Below are 15,022 nucleotides of genomic sequence, written 5' to 3'. Positions count from 1 at the left end.
ACGCCTGGGGATATTCTAAGGTAAGGAATCTATCACTAACTAATGTCTCTTACAGATATATTGTTACACAAGTAGTAACTTGTGCGTTTGTGCCTGATTGCTACTTCTAGGAAGATGGGATTCAAACCCTGCAGAGAGTGTGGCGGGCATATGTCAATCACGGACCTGCACAATGACTGCCTCTGGTGTTTATCTTCGGACCATGACATCGAATAGTGCAGAAGTTGCAAGAAGATGAGTCCTAAGGCGATTAAGGAGCGTGAAGCCAAGCTGTTCATGGCCAAAGCCAAGAAGGAGAAGAGGGGTCGGGAGAGGGCGAAGTCTTCATCTTCTCACACTTCGAAGTCGAAGAAACATAAGAAATCTAAAAGAAGACATCCTCTCAACATCGTTCTTCGAAGGCCAGGGCGTTGAGGTCGAGGTTGTCGACTCCGGCTGAGCAACATCGAAGGAAGGACTTTATACTCCATCCCCTTCTCCTCAGGTGACGCTGGTTGCATCTCCGGTTGGGAGGTTGCCGGCTTCTAAAGGTGCTTTGCAGCATGAAGATTCACTGGCTCCATTGATGGCGCCGGGGAAGTGCCTTCCAGGCCGGGTAGCTTCACCTGTGGGCGCCGTCCCCGGCTCCACAACCTCCAGTTTGACCTCAAGTGAATCCTCTTCAGCAAGGTACGAATCCATAGCCTCCTTTTCCTGCTCCTGGGTCAGATTCTTCACATTTTCTCAATGTGATGTTTGCCATGTTTGCCAGGGCCTCTGCTCCATCCGGCGTGCCTACGGGCCCCTTGTGTCCTTTGTCCTTTAACCTGGGTATTCCTCAATGCTATCCCCAGGCACCCTGCATGCAATTCTTGCCGTCGACTCCTGCTTGGCATTTCCCGGTACCGTGAACCTCCACTCGGACTCCTTCAGCTACTGAGTCGGCGCCGCCTCGAGTTCGATCAACGTCGAGGTTCGAAGCCGAGGCTCCTCCGTCGACGTTGTTGATGTCTTCACCGGCGCCACGTGTGGCTCCACCGACGGCTATACCTAAACAACGTTCTAGGAGAGAGGCGCAGAGGCTCCTTGAAGAGGAGGAATATGCACAGAATCAAGAGGAAGTGGAGATTGTTGACTCTAAGGATGAGTATGAAGGCCTTCATGAAGTGGCCTCGGTACATCTCTTGAATATAGTCTTCCAACTGCAAGTGGAGGGGTTGTTCAGGACATTGCTCCATATCATGTAGTTATAAGGAAGGCAGCTGATTTACTTGGTCTTCTGTTTCCCTCAGCTGATTCAAAATCTAATTTTCTTACAGAAGTTCTAAACGCATCTCCGTCAACTTCTGAGCCGTTGCTTCCATTAACAGGTGCTTTAACTGAACCAATCCTGGAGGTGTGGCAGAAACCTTTATCTGCTCCTGCGGTTTCTCGTCCCATCTCGAGATGGTACAGGCCTGCTCCTGGAGATCTGGCTTTTTTATCATCACTTCCTACGCCGGAAAGTTTGCTTCATGCATTTTATTGGTGCCACAAGCAAAGTTAGGAATGACGAGAGTGTGTTCTTTGCAAAAGAGCTTGAGAAGGTAGTTGTTACTAGATCAGGGCCAGATGTCACACATGTTGAAGATAACTAAACCAAGGTATCAGAACCATATATGGTAAGCCAGAGATGGTAGTCTTTCAAAACAATTGAACTTCCATGTAAAGGATTCTCAAGCTCAAGTGACGGGTGTACCCTAAACCGGCTTGGGGCAATAAACAGAGGCTGTGACTGTGACTTATATCTTGTTAGACAAGGAAACTCCGCTTTGCATAAACCTGTTGTGCTAAAGGTGATAAGGCTGGTTTTTGTGACTCTTGTTTCTCAGACACAAAGAAAGCCTGTGTTTTGTGTTAGCATACAATACAATAGGTGTACAGTGTTGAAAAAAGTGTTGTATTGCTGGTTTGTTGAAGCTGTGTTTTAAAGGCAGTGTTTCGCTCATTGTGGAACCACTCCACAAGGCTTTTCCATAAAGGCCACCCCTTTTTTTGAGCTAGGGACCAATAATGAAGAGCGTGTTCTCAATTAACTTTAAGCATAATTGAGTGTGGGGCCTTTATCCTGTTGTGATTTTACAACTATTTGAAATGTAGTGATCTCCAGAGGTAGAATATTTCAACTAAAGAGAGTATGGAGTGCAACATTCTGAGCTTCTTCCATTTTATAACTTTTAAATCTTTAACGAGCACAGGGCTAACATGCAGCATATTGCCATATTTGGGCCCCCATTTAACTCACCGTTATGACTGCATAATCTTCCTTGAGAATCCAAAGAAGAGTCAATCCAAGCAACCTAAGAGGATAGCACCACAGCTGAACAATTGACTGAATATGTAATTCTATTGTGAGATGATCTTTGCAAAGGCAACTCAGATTCTAATCAGGAATAATATTACCAAACCAGTATGGAAGAAACCCACTGAGGTACTTATGTAGTATTTGTTGGGTCTTCAGGATCATGTTCTCTGCCCCTACCTTCAGGCTGTCTTGCCTATCCATCCCCTGAGAGCTGCTAACCACCATCACACAGTGGTTAGTTTATCTCCCTCCTCCTCATATACCTAGATGTCATCAGCATCTGAATGGAAGCTGAAACTTTAACTCTAGACCAGAACCAAAAGCTGAAACTTGCAGATACTCAGCACAACGAAGTACAGTGGAAAGACTTGAGTAACACTACATGCAACTACAGTGGTCGATGACAAAAGGTTCTACAACCTCAATTTCAGTCTACATCTGCCTTAATATTGAGATCAACTCAGAGCTGCTTACGGGAGACTGACACCTTCCTTCAGCCTTCGGATTGAGAAAGCATGGTCCTTACCTGTAATTCTTGGCAAAAGCTTTTCTCCTCTGTCCTTTCCTATGCCAGTGAGAAGCAATTAATTCTCTCTCTCATGAGCAAGACACCCTTTACACGGATCAAGTTCAATGCCTGTATGACTCAAATCGCCCACTGGATGAACCCAACTGTCTACAGCTGAACACCTACAAGACCGAAATTATGATGTTCGTTAGGAGCATTTCACTGTGGAACTCCACTTGGCGGCCACCAGAGCTAAGACTGACATTCACCTCCACCACCAACAGCAAGAATTTTCATTGACCGCAAGCTCAACATGACTGCTCAAGCCAACACCGTTGCCGCCTCATGGTTCCACACCCTGAAGATGCTGAGTAAGATTTTTAAATGGCTCCCAATCAGCACCTGGAAAACTGTCTCAAATGCCCTGGTAACAAGCAAGCTGGACTGCCAGAACACGTATACTGGTATCAACAGAAAGGTGACCAGATGGTTGCATACCATTCAGAACTCTGCTGCCAGAATCGCTGTCAACTTCCCTCCATGCACTCACATCACACTTCAAGGAGCTCCACTTGCTCCCCATACACAAACAAGCACAATTTAGAGTCTTCACACACCCTTTCAAGGGACTACTTAACACTGGCCCATCATACCTAAACAATTGCGTCTGCTTTCACAAACATTCCAGACACCTGCCCTCGCCTCGACTCCTATTTGCACACATCCCACATATGGAATACCAACTCTGACGGTCAAGCCTAATGATTCCCCACAATAGTTTTTACACCGCTACATGTGCACACTTGTTTTTTAAATCACTACATGTGCACACTTGTTCTGATGGTGTGTTCCTAATGAATATGATGTGATGAGCACCGAGTCTTAATTGTTTTAATACTTACCCACGAATAGTTAATCCACCGATATTATCCCTCTAGGCAAATACAAGCCTACGCATGTAAGTCACTGCACTATTGGTGGATATTATCATTTTTCAGACCAAGCCGTGGTACTTTAATAGTTTGTATCTCTTTCAGGTCTCACCTATCCAGGTCTCCAACCCTGGAACATTGCAAGCACCCTCCTTGCGGTAGTGTTAGAATTTAGGAGAACTTTACTCCTGTAGACACTGGTCCTGAAGAATTGCCGATTGACCCGTTAGGGGCAGAAGGCAAGAAACAGGTCGACCACATACACAAACTAGACCCTGTAGGACCATTAATTCCAGACAGGGCTCACACAATTTTAGTTAGGTTAGTACACCCCACGAATAAAATGTGTTCCTTATAGGGCAGTACTAAACCTATTTTAATCCACAACTCACACTCACTTGACCTTGACCACTGACCCTCACTCACCAAACGGCTGTCTCTTAAAAGATCTCTGGCAAAGAGCCCCTTCGCGGGAGCCTGTCGGGCATTGCAGTGCTGGCCCGACGAAGAGCACAGCCCAATGATGAAGCATGACATCCTTCAGGGTGTGTGAGGGCAATCCATAAGAGACCTGTTCACTCCCTTCCTCTCTCCTTAGGAACTGCACATTCTTTTGATTTACGTATCTATTAGGAGCATTGTGCAGGACCTCATAAAAAGCTCCCGGTTCCTCCACTTTGACTTAAGCCCATATTGCATCCTAGCCTGAAGGAATCTACTTTGAAGTGAAGGAGCCACTTCCCTGCATTTACTGGCACCTCAACGTCCACAATCCTGTTGTCCCAAAGAAATGAAATGAAAATTTAATTTGTACCGCGAACTACTAGCCAACAGTGTCTAGGCTCCATGCTCTGACTAGGAGGGAGAAGGAAAGGAAAAATTAAAATGGCCACATTTTTAAAGTTTAGCGGACGGAGAGGCGGTCGTATTTTTTCCTAAGGGCATTTGGCAGGGAATTCCAAAGCCTGGCCGCGGCAATCCACTGGCTCTACAACACAGCTGGTGGATTGTTGGGTCTTCAGATGCCTGACCAGTCTTCCCTACAAGTTGGGAGACTATAATCCCTCTCCAGCCAACGTTGACTGCCTACCTGTTCACCGTGTCTGTTTGTTGTTACCGAGGCTTGTTGGCTCTCTTCACAGAAGATCTTCAAGCTTTAAGTAGCTCCAGCACTTCCTAACAGCAAGTATGCCGTCCTGCCTGCATCTTCTGCATTGAGGGCCTTCATCTCCTGTGTGCTGCTGGGGCTTCCGTGCAACGTCCTGTGCCTGCTTCCAGAGGGTCCTCGAGGGGCTCCATTGATTCCTGCTGGCTCTCCTGCCTGCTGAGGGTCAGCCCTGACTTTCTCCTGTGGAGTTAGTCCCACAGACCTTTCTGATCTGCAACCAAGCATCTTCCCCTGCAAACCGTTGTTTGCTTTTGTCAAGGCTTGTTGGTGGTCCTGTCAGACACTGTCCATCCTTGTTGGTCCGGCTAGGGACAGCTTGTGAAAGGTTCCTGGGCTCCTACAACATCGCCTGGTCTCCATATCTGCTGTTTCTTCTAATCTGTGCTGTACCAAGAACCGTCAACCATGGCTGGAGTTGTGCTCCTGTGCCTCTTGGTCACCTCCAGGCGACGTTGACTGCCTACCTGTTCACCGTGTCTGTTTGTTGTTACCGAGGCTTGTTGGCTCTCTTCACAGAAGATCTTCAAGCTTCAAGTAGCTCCAGCACTTCCCAACAGCAAGTATGCCGTCCTGCCTGCATCTTCTGCATTGAGGGCCTTCATCTCCTGTGTGCTGCTGAGGCTTCCATGCAACATCCTTTTGCCTGCTTCCAGAGGGTCCTCGAGGGGCTCCATTGATTCCTGCTGGCTCTCCTGCCTGCTGGGGGTCAGCCCTGACTTTCTCCTGTGGAGTTAGTCCCACAGACCTTTCTGATCTGCAACCAAGCATCTTCTCCTGCAAACCGTTGTTTGCTTTTGTCAGGGCTTGTTGGTGGTCCTGTCAGACACTGCCCATCCTTGTTGGTCCGGCTAGGGACAGCTTGTGAAAGGTTCCTGGGCTCCTACAACATCGCCTGGTCTCCATATCTGCTGTTTCTTCTAATCTGTGCTGTACCAAGAACCGTCAACCATGGCTGGAGTTGTGCTCCTGTGCCTCTTGGTCACGTCCCGGCGGTTTGGACTCTGGACCCTCTGTTTTTAGGTTCTTTTCATCTGGACCCTCCATGCTGATTCCACCAGCCTGGTCCCTGAGACGATGTAGCTTCTGTACTTCCACGATCCCCCATTGGCGTCTATGGAGGTTTCCAACACTACTTCACCCCTAAGCACCCTGGCTCCCTGGTGCAGGCATCCTTATCTTCTGGTTATCCACTGGGTATCCACAGGTGGAGTGACTCTTCTACTTTCCCCATCCAAGTGGTTCCTTTGTCGTCCCGTGGGAAGGGTCCTGGAACTCTAATTTTCCAACTGCGACTTGCCCTGTGTTGTCCTATGGACGTCTGACCCGGTGTAACCACTCTGCGCCCGGGTACCTTGGGGTCCCTGGCTACTCCCCTTGGATGGTTACTTGCTTCCCCTGGGATCCTCCAGCTTGGGTACTGGTTCCTTTTTAGTACTCACCTCGCATCCCACTATTTTAGTATATGGTTTGACCCCCTGGTTGGGCCCTATGTGTTTTTCTAAGTATTCTTTGTGTGTAATTGATATCTCCGGGAAGGAGATATACCAAGTTAGTATCTAGTTTGTAGTAATAAATATAAAGTATTTTTCTACTTCCCTTGTGTGGTTCTTTCCTGTCTGAAAAGCTTAATGACTGACATAGTGATACATGCAACTGCTTTACACCCTCCAAGATAAGCCTCAGCTGCTCTCCATTGCTACCCCTTGAGAGCTTTGGTTTTCAAGGACCTAAACACTATCACAAGGTGTTGCTTCGACTCAGTGCACAGTATCTCACCATAAGTGGACACTATATACTGAGCCAGCCTCCTACCTTGTTGACAGTCTCCAGGCACCAGACTAGATATGGAAACTTTTGCACAGCTCTGTGCCGGTAGAGGGTGCTGTCTCTAACTTGGGGCCGGATATTTTTACATCACTGGAGCCACCATCTCATTAACATTGGTTCCTTTTTTCTGCACCCTTCAACAATGATCCAGAGTTGTTGTCCATCAATTGCAATGGAAATTTCCGTGTATGTTCTTCTAAAAAATGTTTTCAGTGCAAGGCAAGCTATCTGATAGAGACTCTAGCCGCAGATTCCTTTCCTCAGAATTATCCTCAGGCGTCAGACTGGTTCTGGGAATTCTATCTTGAGCATTACCTCTGAGCTCCGGTAGGTGGTGTCACCCGATTCTCTATGGCATCGTCCACGCCGAAAGTGAAGCTCACGGTGGCTGTATAGGCACCCCCGCACTGACATCACTTCTTTTCTTTCCACACCAGTCAGCACAGATGCGGAGAAGAGAAACCCCAGTCCCTTTTTTCGAACCTTATGTGAAAGATTTTTGAGACATTGTTTCCTGTTGTGGGGTTGATGACCATGACAAAGGCTGCTTATAAGCCCTGTGGCGCTTGTCACCGGCACATGTTGATAACAGATCAACACCTCATCTGCCTTTGGTGCCTTGAGCACGACTAGACTGCCATCCCCTAAATCTATTTTCTCGCCATGGACCTCAATACCTTGAGGAGCAGTCTCTCAAGCTTCTTTCAGCTCGACGAGAAATGCTGCAACAGTCCAATCCTGGTCGGGAGGAAGGTCCTGAGGTCAGTCACTGAGCCACTCGTAGCGCTCGTCATCCCTGTCAAAGTCATCTGGGTGTTCGAGTAATCCCTCAAGCAAAGAAGAACAAGAAGTTGAAGAAGTCTTTGGCTTGGCCCTGTTCAAGTCATCCAGCGATACAAGGGAGCATCGGCATTCAAGACCTGGCTTTACAGTTGAGCCTGCGCCTGGGCTATCCCCGTCTCTCCTCTAGTTTCCAGGAGCCAGAGTGATCCTGCCCTACTCTGGGAATTATATGATGGCATGCATCTCCTATTTGGGCAGCCTGTCCCTGTTGGAATGCCTTAGGCCCCAAAGGGCTTGGGAGGAACTCCTACTGGTTTTCAACCAGCAGGTTTACTGCCAGTCGGACCCCTTGGATTCACGGATGGATCAGGACCGGTGCAGTTCAAGCCACTTCAACTATCCCGATGCCGGCTCCACTGCTGACGTACACCTGCACTGCCGCCTGCTCATTCCCCATACCCAGCCCTAACTCCGATAATAGCCGTATGGGCGCCATCCGATGCAGATACTAGTGCCGACTGGGCAGACCAGCCAGGTCAGAGCCTGTGCTCTATTCCTATGGGCTAGGACTTGGGATGACTGGGAAGGGCCACTGGACCCTGAGGAATACAAGTCCCTAGATGTCACAGAAACACCTGGTGTGAGGATAAGGCAGATGCCACACCTCCCCAGATACTGGCTTGATCTCTCCTCATACTGTGCCTATGAAGGAGGGAGCTTCCTTTGCTATGGTGAGGAAGGCGGCTGAGGTCCTGGACCTTCAGCTGTCCGTGGCTGGCAAGATGAACATCTTGATGGCGGTGTTTCAGCCATGAAAGCCCCCTTGTGAACCACTTCCCCTGTTTATCGAAGTCCTTACAGACGTCCAAGCCCTACATAGAATTTCCTGTGAACAGGACAATTAACCGCAGCCTTCGCTGCGACCCAAGAGACCCTAACTTCCTCACCCCACCCCTGGGAACTTGATGGTCCAAGCCTCCACTTCCGGAGTAAATCCTGGCTCATTCCTTACCCCTCCACTGACAGGGAATCCAAGAGGCTGGATACCTTGGGAAAGAAGGTGTTTTGTTCTGCCAGGCTGGCACTGTGGTGGGTGAACACCACGTGCATTTTAGGCAGATACTCCCATTCACTGTGAGACTCTGGTGTGCAATTGTTGCCTATGGTTTTGGAGGAGGCTTTAGCCATACTTCCCCAAGCTATTGCTGTTGGAAGAGATTGCAGCTAAGTTTGCCATAGACTCTGGGCTGGATACGACTGACTCACTAAGCAGAGCAGTTTCATCGTCGGTGGCCCTTAGGCACCATGCCTGGTTGAGAACCACTGGCTTTTCTGGGAATGTCCAGACCTTACTCATGGACATGCCCTTTGATGGCTTCCATCTCTTCGAAGACCAGAGAGACTCAAAGGTGCAGCAGGGCTATGGCCAGGTCCTTGTGTCTTTCCATTGCCCCTTGTCAAGTCTAATATGCCTTCCACTCTTTTCGTGACCCCGGAAAGGGCTTCTAGCCACGTCTCTACCCGTCCAGTCACCATGACCTGCAGGTTTCCTGGTCCTTGCATGGGCTAGCTTTGGAAAACAGGGGACCCCTACAGATACTTAGTTTGCTATACGTAGGGAAATAACGTCATTGGAAAAAGGGGAAAACTATAGCAAAACACTCAATTAATCACTGCCAAATTTCTCCTTTTACATCAAAAGGTTGAGACTACGTCTACATATACACAAAGAGAGTTTAGTTATATGTAGAAAACATTTTTATTTCATCATGATATTTTGTTTCAAATTACTTTTATAAACATTTTTAGATTTTTTCGGTTTTTTAGTTCATCATCCAGATATTAATAGTTCAAAAACATCATGTGCAGAAAGGCGACGCCTACAATTACGTCCCAGGGCTGGGTTGCTGAGATCGCTGCGGGCCCCCACCTCTCTGAGGTCTCCCAGGCCTGTGGTTGTGCAGATTGTGTGCGGGCGTTCCTCGCCCCCGCAGCACCTCCAGCATGGCGTGCTCTGTTGCGGCGTCCCTGGGGGCCTGTTAGTGGTTATTTGAACGAACCGATCAGGCCCCTGGAGACCTGACCGTTGCCCTGTCTTCAGAGGCTTCCCTGGCGCTGCCCTCTCCTCTGGAGCTGCCCCCTAGTCTTCCGAGCCATGGAGCCCAGCGAACCCTTGGTTACGCCCTCGCATCCCATGGCTCACCAATGTATCTCTGCATTCCTCCCAGGCGCATATAGTATGCTGGTGTTCCGGGCGCAGCACCACTCCACCTCCTTAACTCTGCACAGCGCACGCTGTTACGACATCCAGGTGTCCTAGAGCGGATCTCTTAACAGCCTGACTCGGCCCTCATTCACTCCTGTGTCGCTGCTTCTCTCGAGGCCTCCCAGACACTCCCCTCTCCACCAGATCTGCCCTCTAGTCATCCCCGGATCTGAGGAGACAAGCAATCCACCGGCTCCACAAACGCTGTCCAGGGATAATCTATGCAGGGTATCTCTGCACTCCTCCCAGGCCGCACTCTTACTCGGGAGGTCATGCTCACTGCGGCCTCCCGACGCTTGTTCCATCGTCTGATGTGTGTCAGTCAGCCAGTCCGGATGGATGATGGATTGACTGGTCAGCTCTCTGCCTTAGCGGAGCTCTATTACATTTTGAAGGGGTGTTCCATTAGGGCCACTTCACGTTGTCAGTTACATTTGTTGACTTTTAAAACTGTTTTCTTGTTGGAGAAGTATCTCAGTGAGTCGCAGGCACTGACCGCCTGCCCACCTTATGCATGCTTCTTTCTAGAGAAGCTGGTCCTCCCAACTAAAGTGCCTTTCTTTCCAAGTCTGTGACTCTTATCCATCTGGGACAATCCATTACCCTTCTCGCCTTTTATCCTCAACTTCACCCCACCAAGGAAGAGGAGAGACTCATTGTCTGGACCCTAGACGATGAGTCTCTAAAACATATTCCTAACCGCCCACTGAGGTCTAGCAAGCTGCAACTGCTTCACATTCCACGCATCAAACGCAGTAGGTCTGGGGGCAGGACCTTTTCCTTTCTGGCCCCTAAGTACTGGAATAGTCTCCCCGTTACCCTTCGAGGCATTCCCTCCTACCATGCCTTTAAGAAACATCTGAAAGCTCACCTGTACTAACGCTGCTGTCCTGCTATTTGTCTCCTTCGGTTGTGACTGAGAAAAAGCGCTGAGATGCCCCCCGGTGATTCGTGCGCTATACAAGAGGTTATAACATAACATAACATAGAAGAGCAGTCAGCTTTTGCATCGACCGAACTAAAGAGATCAAGTCTGACGACCAGCTGATTGTGTTTTACACAGGTAGCAAAAGGGCAAAGCAGTTCGTAGGAAAACTATCCAGATGGACAGTTACCCACGCCAAAATGTGCTGCACCACCCGAGGTAGTGTTCTGGATTCAGAGTTGAGAAAGGATTGCCATTTCACATGCTCAGTGCTCCAGGATTTCTTTCCTTAACCTTTGTTTTCTGACCATCATTCCAACCCATCACTGGGGGGAGGTACTGCTTTGAAGCCTATTCAACAAGTGTGGTTAATCTGCAGGTAGAAGTATTCATCAAAAGAAAAAGTGACTTACATTCAGTAACAACCAATCTGGTGGATACTCTATTTACCTGCTGATTCCTCACCAATTTTACCCGAATACCCGTTCTTTTAGAGGGCCACTGGCCATTTTAATAGGGTTCAAATTTACAAAGCTGCACTATACAGCCACAATTTATGTTATTTCCTTTTCCCTACCTATAAAGGCATGGAAAAGGCAGGGAATTGACTTCAGTGCACTAGTTTATGCGCTGTATGGCTCCAGTGGTGTCACCATGGCGTCATTTCTGGTGCCAAGATCGAGTCCTCGCCCTCTACTGGTGCAAAAGAACCATGGAAAGGTTTCTGGATCCAATGTGGCACATGGAGATACCAAATTGGTCTGCAGGTGAGGAATCTGCAGGTAGATAGAGTAGGCACAAAATGATCATTACCAGGTATGTAAACTTTTTTTGAATAGGTGTCTCTTCGTAAAATTGGTAATTATAGTAGGGAACAGCAAGTATTTGCATCCTAAAGCTTTGCATCGCTAGGATCTTATTATGGGTTACACAGATTATTATTCTCTTAATACCTCGTCCAACTCATGAACTCATCTCATGAGTGAAATACATTTTTAACATCTTTCTTAAGTATCACATACTTCAATGCTAGCATATTTTAGTAAATTGAACCATACCTGAATTAATTATGTATGCTTTTTCGTGGTAATAATTTTGTAGTCCTGTTAAAATTTGATTTTTTTTTTCCATCCTTCATATCCCAACTTATTGAGTTTCCTCAACATTGTGTTAAACAACAAAAACTAGGCTACCACTTCTAAAATGGTATTACATGTCCACATTGTGACAAATAGTAGTTTTTTATTTTCATTCGCCGATTGTGTTCTAAAGAGTCTTGTGAGTAATACTTACAGTCTTTACTGTTGTTCAGGAAATACACACTTTTCTACTGTCTGGCATGTATCACTTTCCCCTAGAATTGAAGAAAACCATGCTATGGAAGTGAAAAGAATGAAAAATGAAGCAGATGAGTTGCGATCCCTGCTTTCCCAAATGGAAAAAGAAGTGCAATATCTCACTGCTGAGCTGGAGTCCCAAAAAGAAGCAAACACTAGAGCTCCAACAGCAACAATGAAAAATCTGGTGGAACGACTGAAGAACCAGTTGTCGGAGAAGGAAAAACAGCAAAAAGTAAGCTTTGTGAATCTTTCTATGGCAACAAAGGGAAGCATAAAACATTATTCCAGGTTTTCCAGCATGGAGGTCTTCCTTTGGGTCACAAGCTGTTAGAGTATAGCCGCATGTCAAGCAGACAGTCTCATAACACTACTGTAAACATTTGTTGTTGTTTAAACCTGGATTATTATGACATAAAAATGTGTCGATCTAAACCTCCTGTAGATTCCTTTCGGTAGTCAGAACTGCTTAAGTTCTGTGAGAAAATGTAGAGATTTCAAATGAAATGAGATGCGAGCACGCTTTTTAAGCCCAAAGATAAGGCAGTAAACATAGTTCTATATCAGCTAAAGACACTGAATCAGAGCTGCTGTAGTACAAGCGGGAAAGAATCATTAATTGACCCGCTGGCCTGAAGCAGGAAGCAATCAAATGATTTTTTAAAGACTTTTGACCAAGTTGAAGTGAGTTTGTTAATGAGCTGTTTAGAAGAGAGCTAGTAGTCCAAAATTGCACTAGATTGTGGGACCATCAATTTAGCCTAGGAGAGGCTTTATCATTAGGTCATTAAATGCTGCTCCTAAGAGGAGAGGACCAGCCAGTAATGATTTTTGTGTTATCAGAGTTTAGACTTCAGGACATTGCATCCATTCAAGAAGCCATGGAACTTTCCTAGAATTGTCATTAAGCCAGATAATCAGTAGTGTGATTTTGGCATAGGCTTCAAAGCTACTGCCACAATAGTTGATTGAAGTAGCCAGCGGTATCACATAGATAATACCTAGAATAGGGTTTTTCTGTTCTGTTGAGAAGGGTTTTTCCATACTTACCTGACAGACATAGGAAGACCTTGGTCCAGGCATTAGTCATTAGCAGATTGGACTATTGCAATGGTCTTCTTCTATCAACCAATGAAGAACAGCTTAACAAACTGCAAATAGTCCAAAACACTGTGGCAAGATTAGTCCTCAACGCTCCACCTAGGACTCCCTCCCGCCCTCTATTGGCTAAACTACACTGGCTCCCAGTGCGGCAACGCATTAAGTTTAAAATCCTATGTACCATCCACAAATGTCTGACAGGTACGGGGCCCAAGTACCTCACAAAAGCCTTCTCACCCTATGTCCCAGGGCGGTCCCTACGCTCCAGTAACCTCCAGCTACTACAGGTACCCAGAATAAAAAAATCTAGGCAGGGAGGTCGTGCACTCGCTCACACTGGACCTGTCCTCTGGAACTCTCTGCCCCAGACATTGAAACAAATTACCAACCACCTAACCTTCCAAAAAACCCTCAAAACCCATCTCTTCATAAATAGTTAAAAACCACTCATTTAATCTAATCATTCACTTTTTTACATGGACTAGCACAATCTGTATTTCTTCCACTGGCAAAAGCGCGGAGATACCCCTCCGGGGGTCTATTCAGGAGCTCTACAAGAACATAAAATAAATAAAATAAAAATACCTAGAGTAGGACTTCAGTCTCTCTACAAAAAGCCATGGTATAGTCAGATCGCAAGGGTGAAAAGGAAAGTGTTCATAGCATTTCTTATGAAGAGTTGCTAACCGATCTTGAACCCATTCTCTCACCATTGCTTTGTACAAGCCTTCCAGAAGAATGGGGTGGGAGACAAAGCCCAAGCTGTCAGAGAGATTCTGTGTAGCAATGGTGATCTCATAATTATGTTGTATTGCCTGCAGTTGTGGGCAATACATCTGTTACTTACCCTCTCCCAAGTTTGAGCCTTAGCTGCACGCAAAGACCCATAAACAACCATTATTAATTACCCCACAGCTAGGGGCACCTTACAGTTCGTCTTTGACAAAATAAAGAGTTTGACCATGATTCGGGGATTGCAAATCTAAGCTGAAGTTTTCATTATCAGAGACATTAATGGAATCATTCACGGAAGACCCCCCCGTCAGACTGAGTCACCTATTTCTCACAGAGAAACAGTTGGAGTGGGGAGATATCAAGGAACAAAGAAGCAAAATGTGTAAACAAAGTACTCCAGTCGAAACCTAAAAACCTGTGCAGTGCAGCCATCTAAGAGAGATTATATCTCTCAAAAACAAAATAGCTCAATCATCGCAACCACTCTAACAAGGATTGCCAAAGCCAATCGGTCAGCCAGCAACCTTGGAATTGTTTTCCTTCCATGTGTCATGATGCATGTGCATGTAAACGTCATGACACGTGGGTGTGTCGTGACACGCACACAATACGTGAGTATTCATGCAAAAGGGCACTGGTATGTGTATATCTCATAATATGTCCAAGTGTTGTGAAGCATAAGGGCCTTTTTAATTAAACAATTTTAATATATCAGACAGCCATGTTAAAAAAGCAAATGAAACTGGTGAAAAATAGAAAATAAAAGAATGTGCCTAGTGTAAAAAAGTATGCGAACAGCCAGGGGGGCGGAGCTAGCTCGCGACAAAGATGGCCGCTTGAGCAGAGAGCTCCTACAATCCGCAGCTCTATCCATCTAATATCCTGCAGCTGTAACACCTTTACCCTGCTCTGCGAGGGCTGACGAGTGAATGAAGCTCTGAGACACACCCTGCAGTAATTTTGTGCTCCCTATCTGCTCCAGGGACGAAGATACGGCCTGCTACTGATTCGGGGCCGACTCCACTCGAGGGTGCGACGCGGGGCCTACTTCCATCAGGAGGCCTCCTTTTCCCCCCTCTGGCTGAGGGGGCAGCGACGGACCGCCGCGAGTGCCCCG

At 46.9% G+C, this 15,022-nt stretch overlaps 1 protein-coding gene across 1 annotated transcript in view; it reads left to right on the top strand.

Moving 5' to 3' along the window:
• Positions 1–15,022, top strand: part of CEP290 (centrosomal protein 290) — a 1,386,965-nt gene that overhangs the window by 813,505 nt on the left and 558,438 nt on the right. Inside the window, exon 37 of the mRNA XM_086918001.1 lies at positions 12,091–12,304. Coding sequence (XP_086774127.1) covers positions 12,091–12,304 — 214 coding nt within the window. The remainder of the gene's footprint in view (positions 1–12,090; positions 12,305–15,022) is intronic.

Source organism: Lissotriton vulgaris, chromosome 1_1 (genome assembly GCF_964263255.1).
Source record: "Lissotriton vulgaris chromosome 1_1, aLisVul1.2, whole genome shotgun sequence".
NCBI lineage: Eukaryota > Metazoa > Chordata > Amphibia > Caudata > Salamandridae > Lissotriton > Lissotriton vulgaris.
This window is presented reverse-complemented; position numbering and strand designations above follow the sequence as displayed.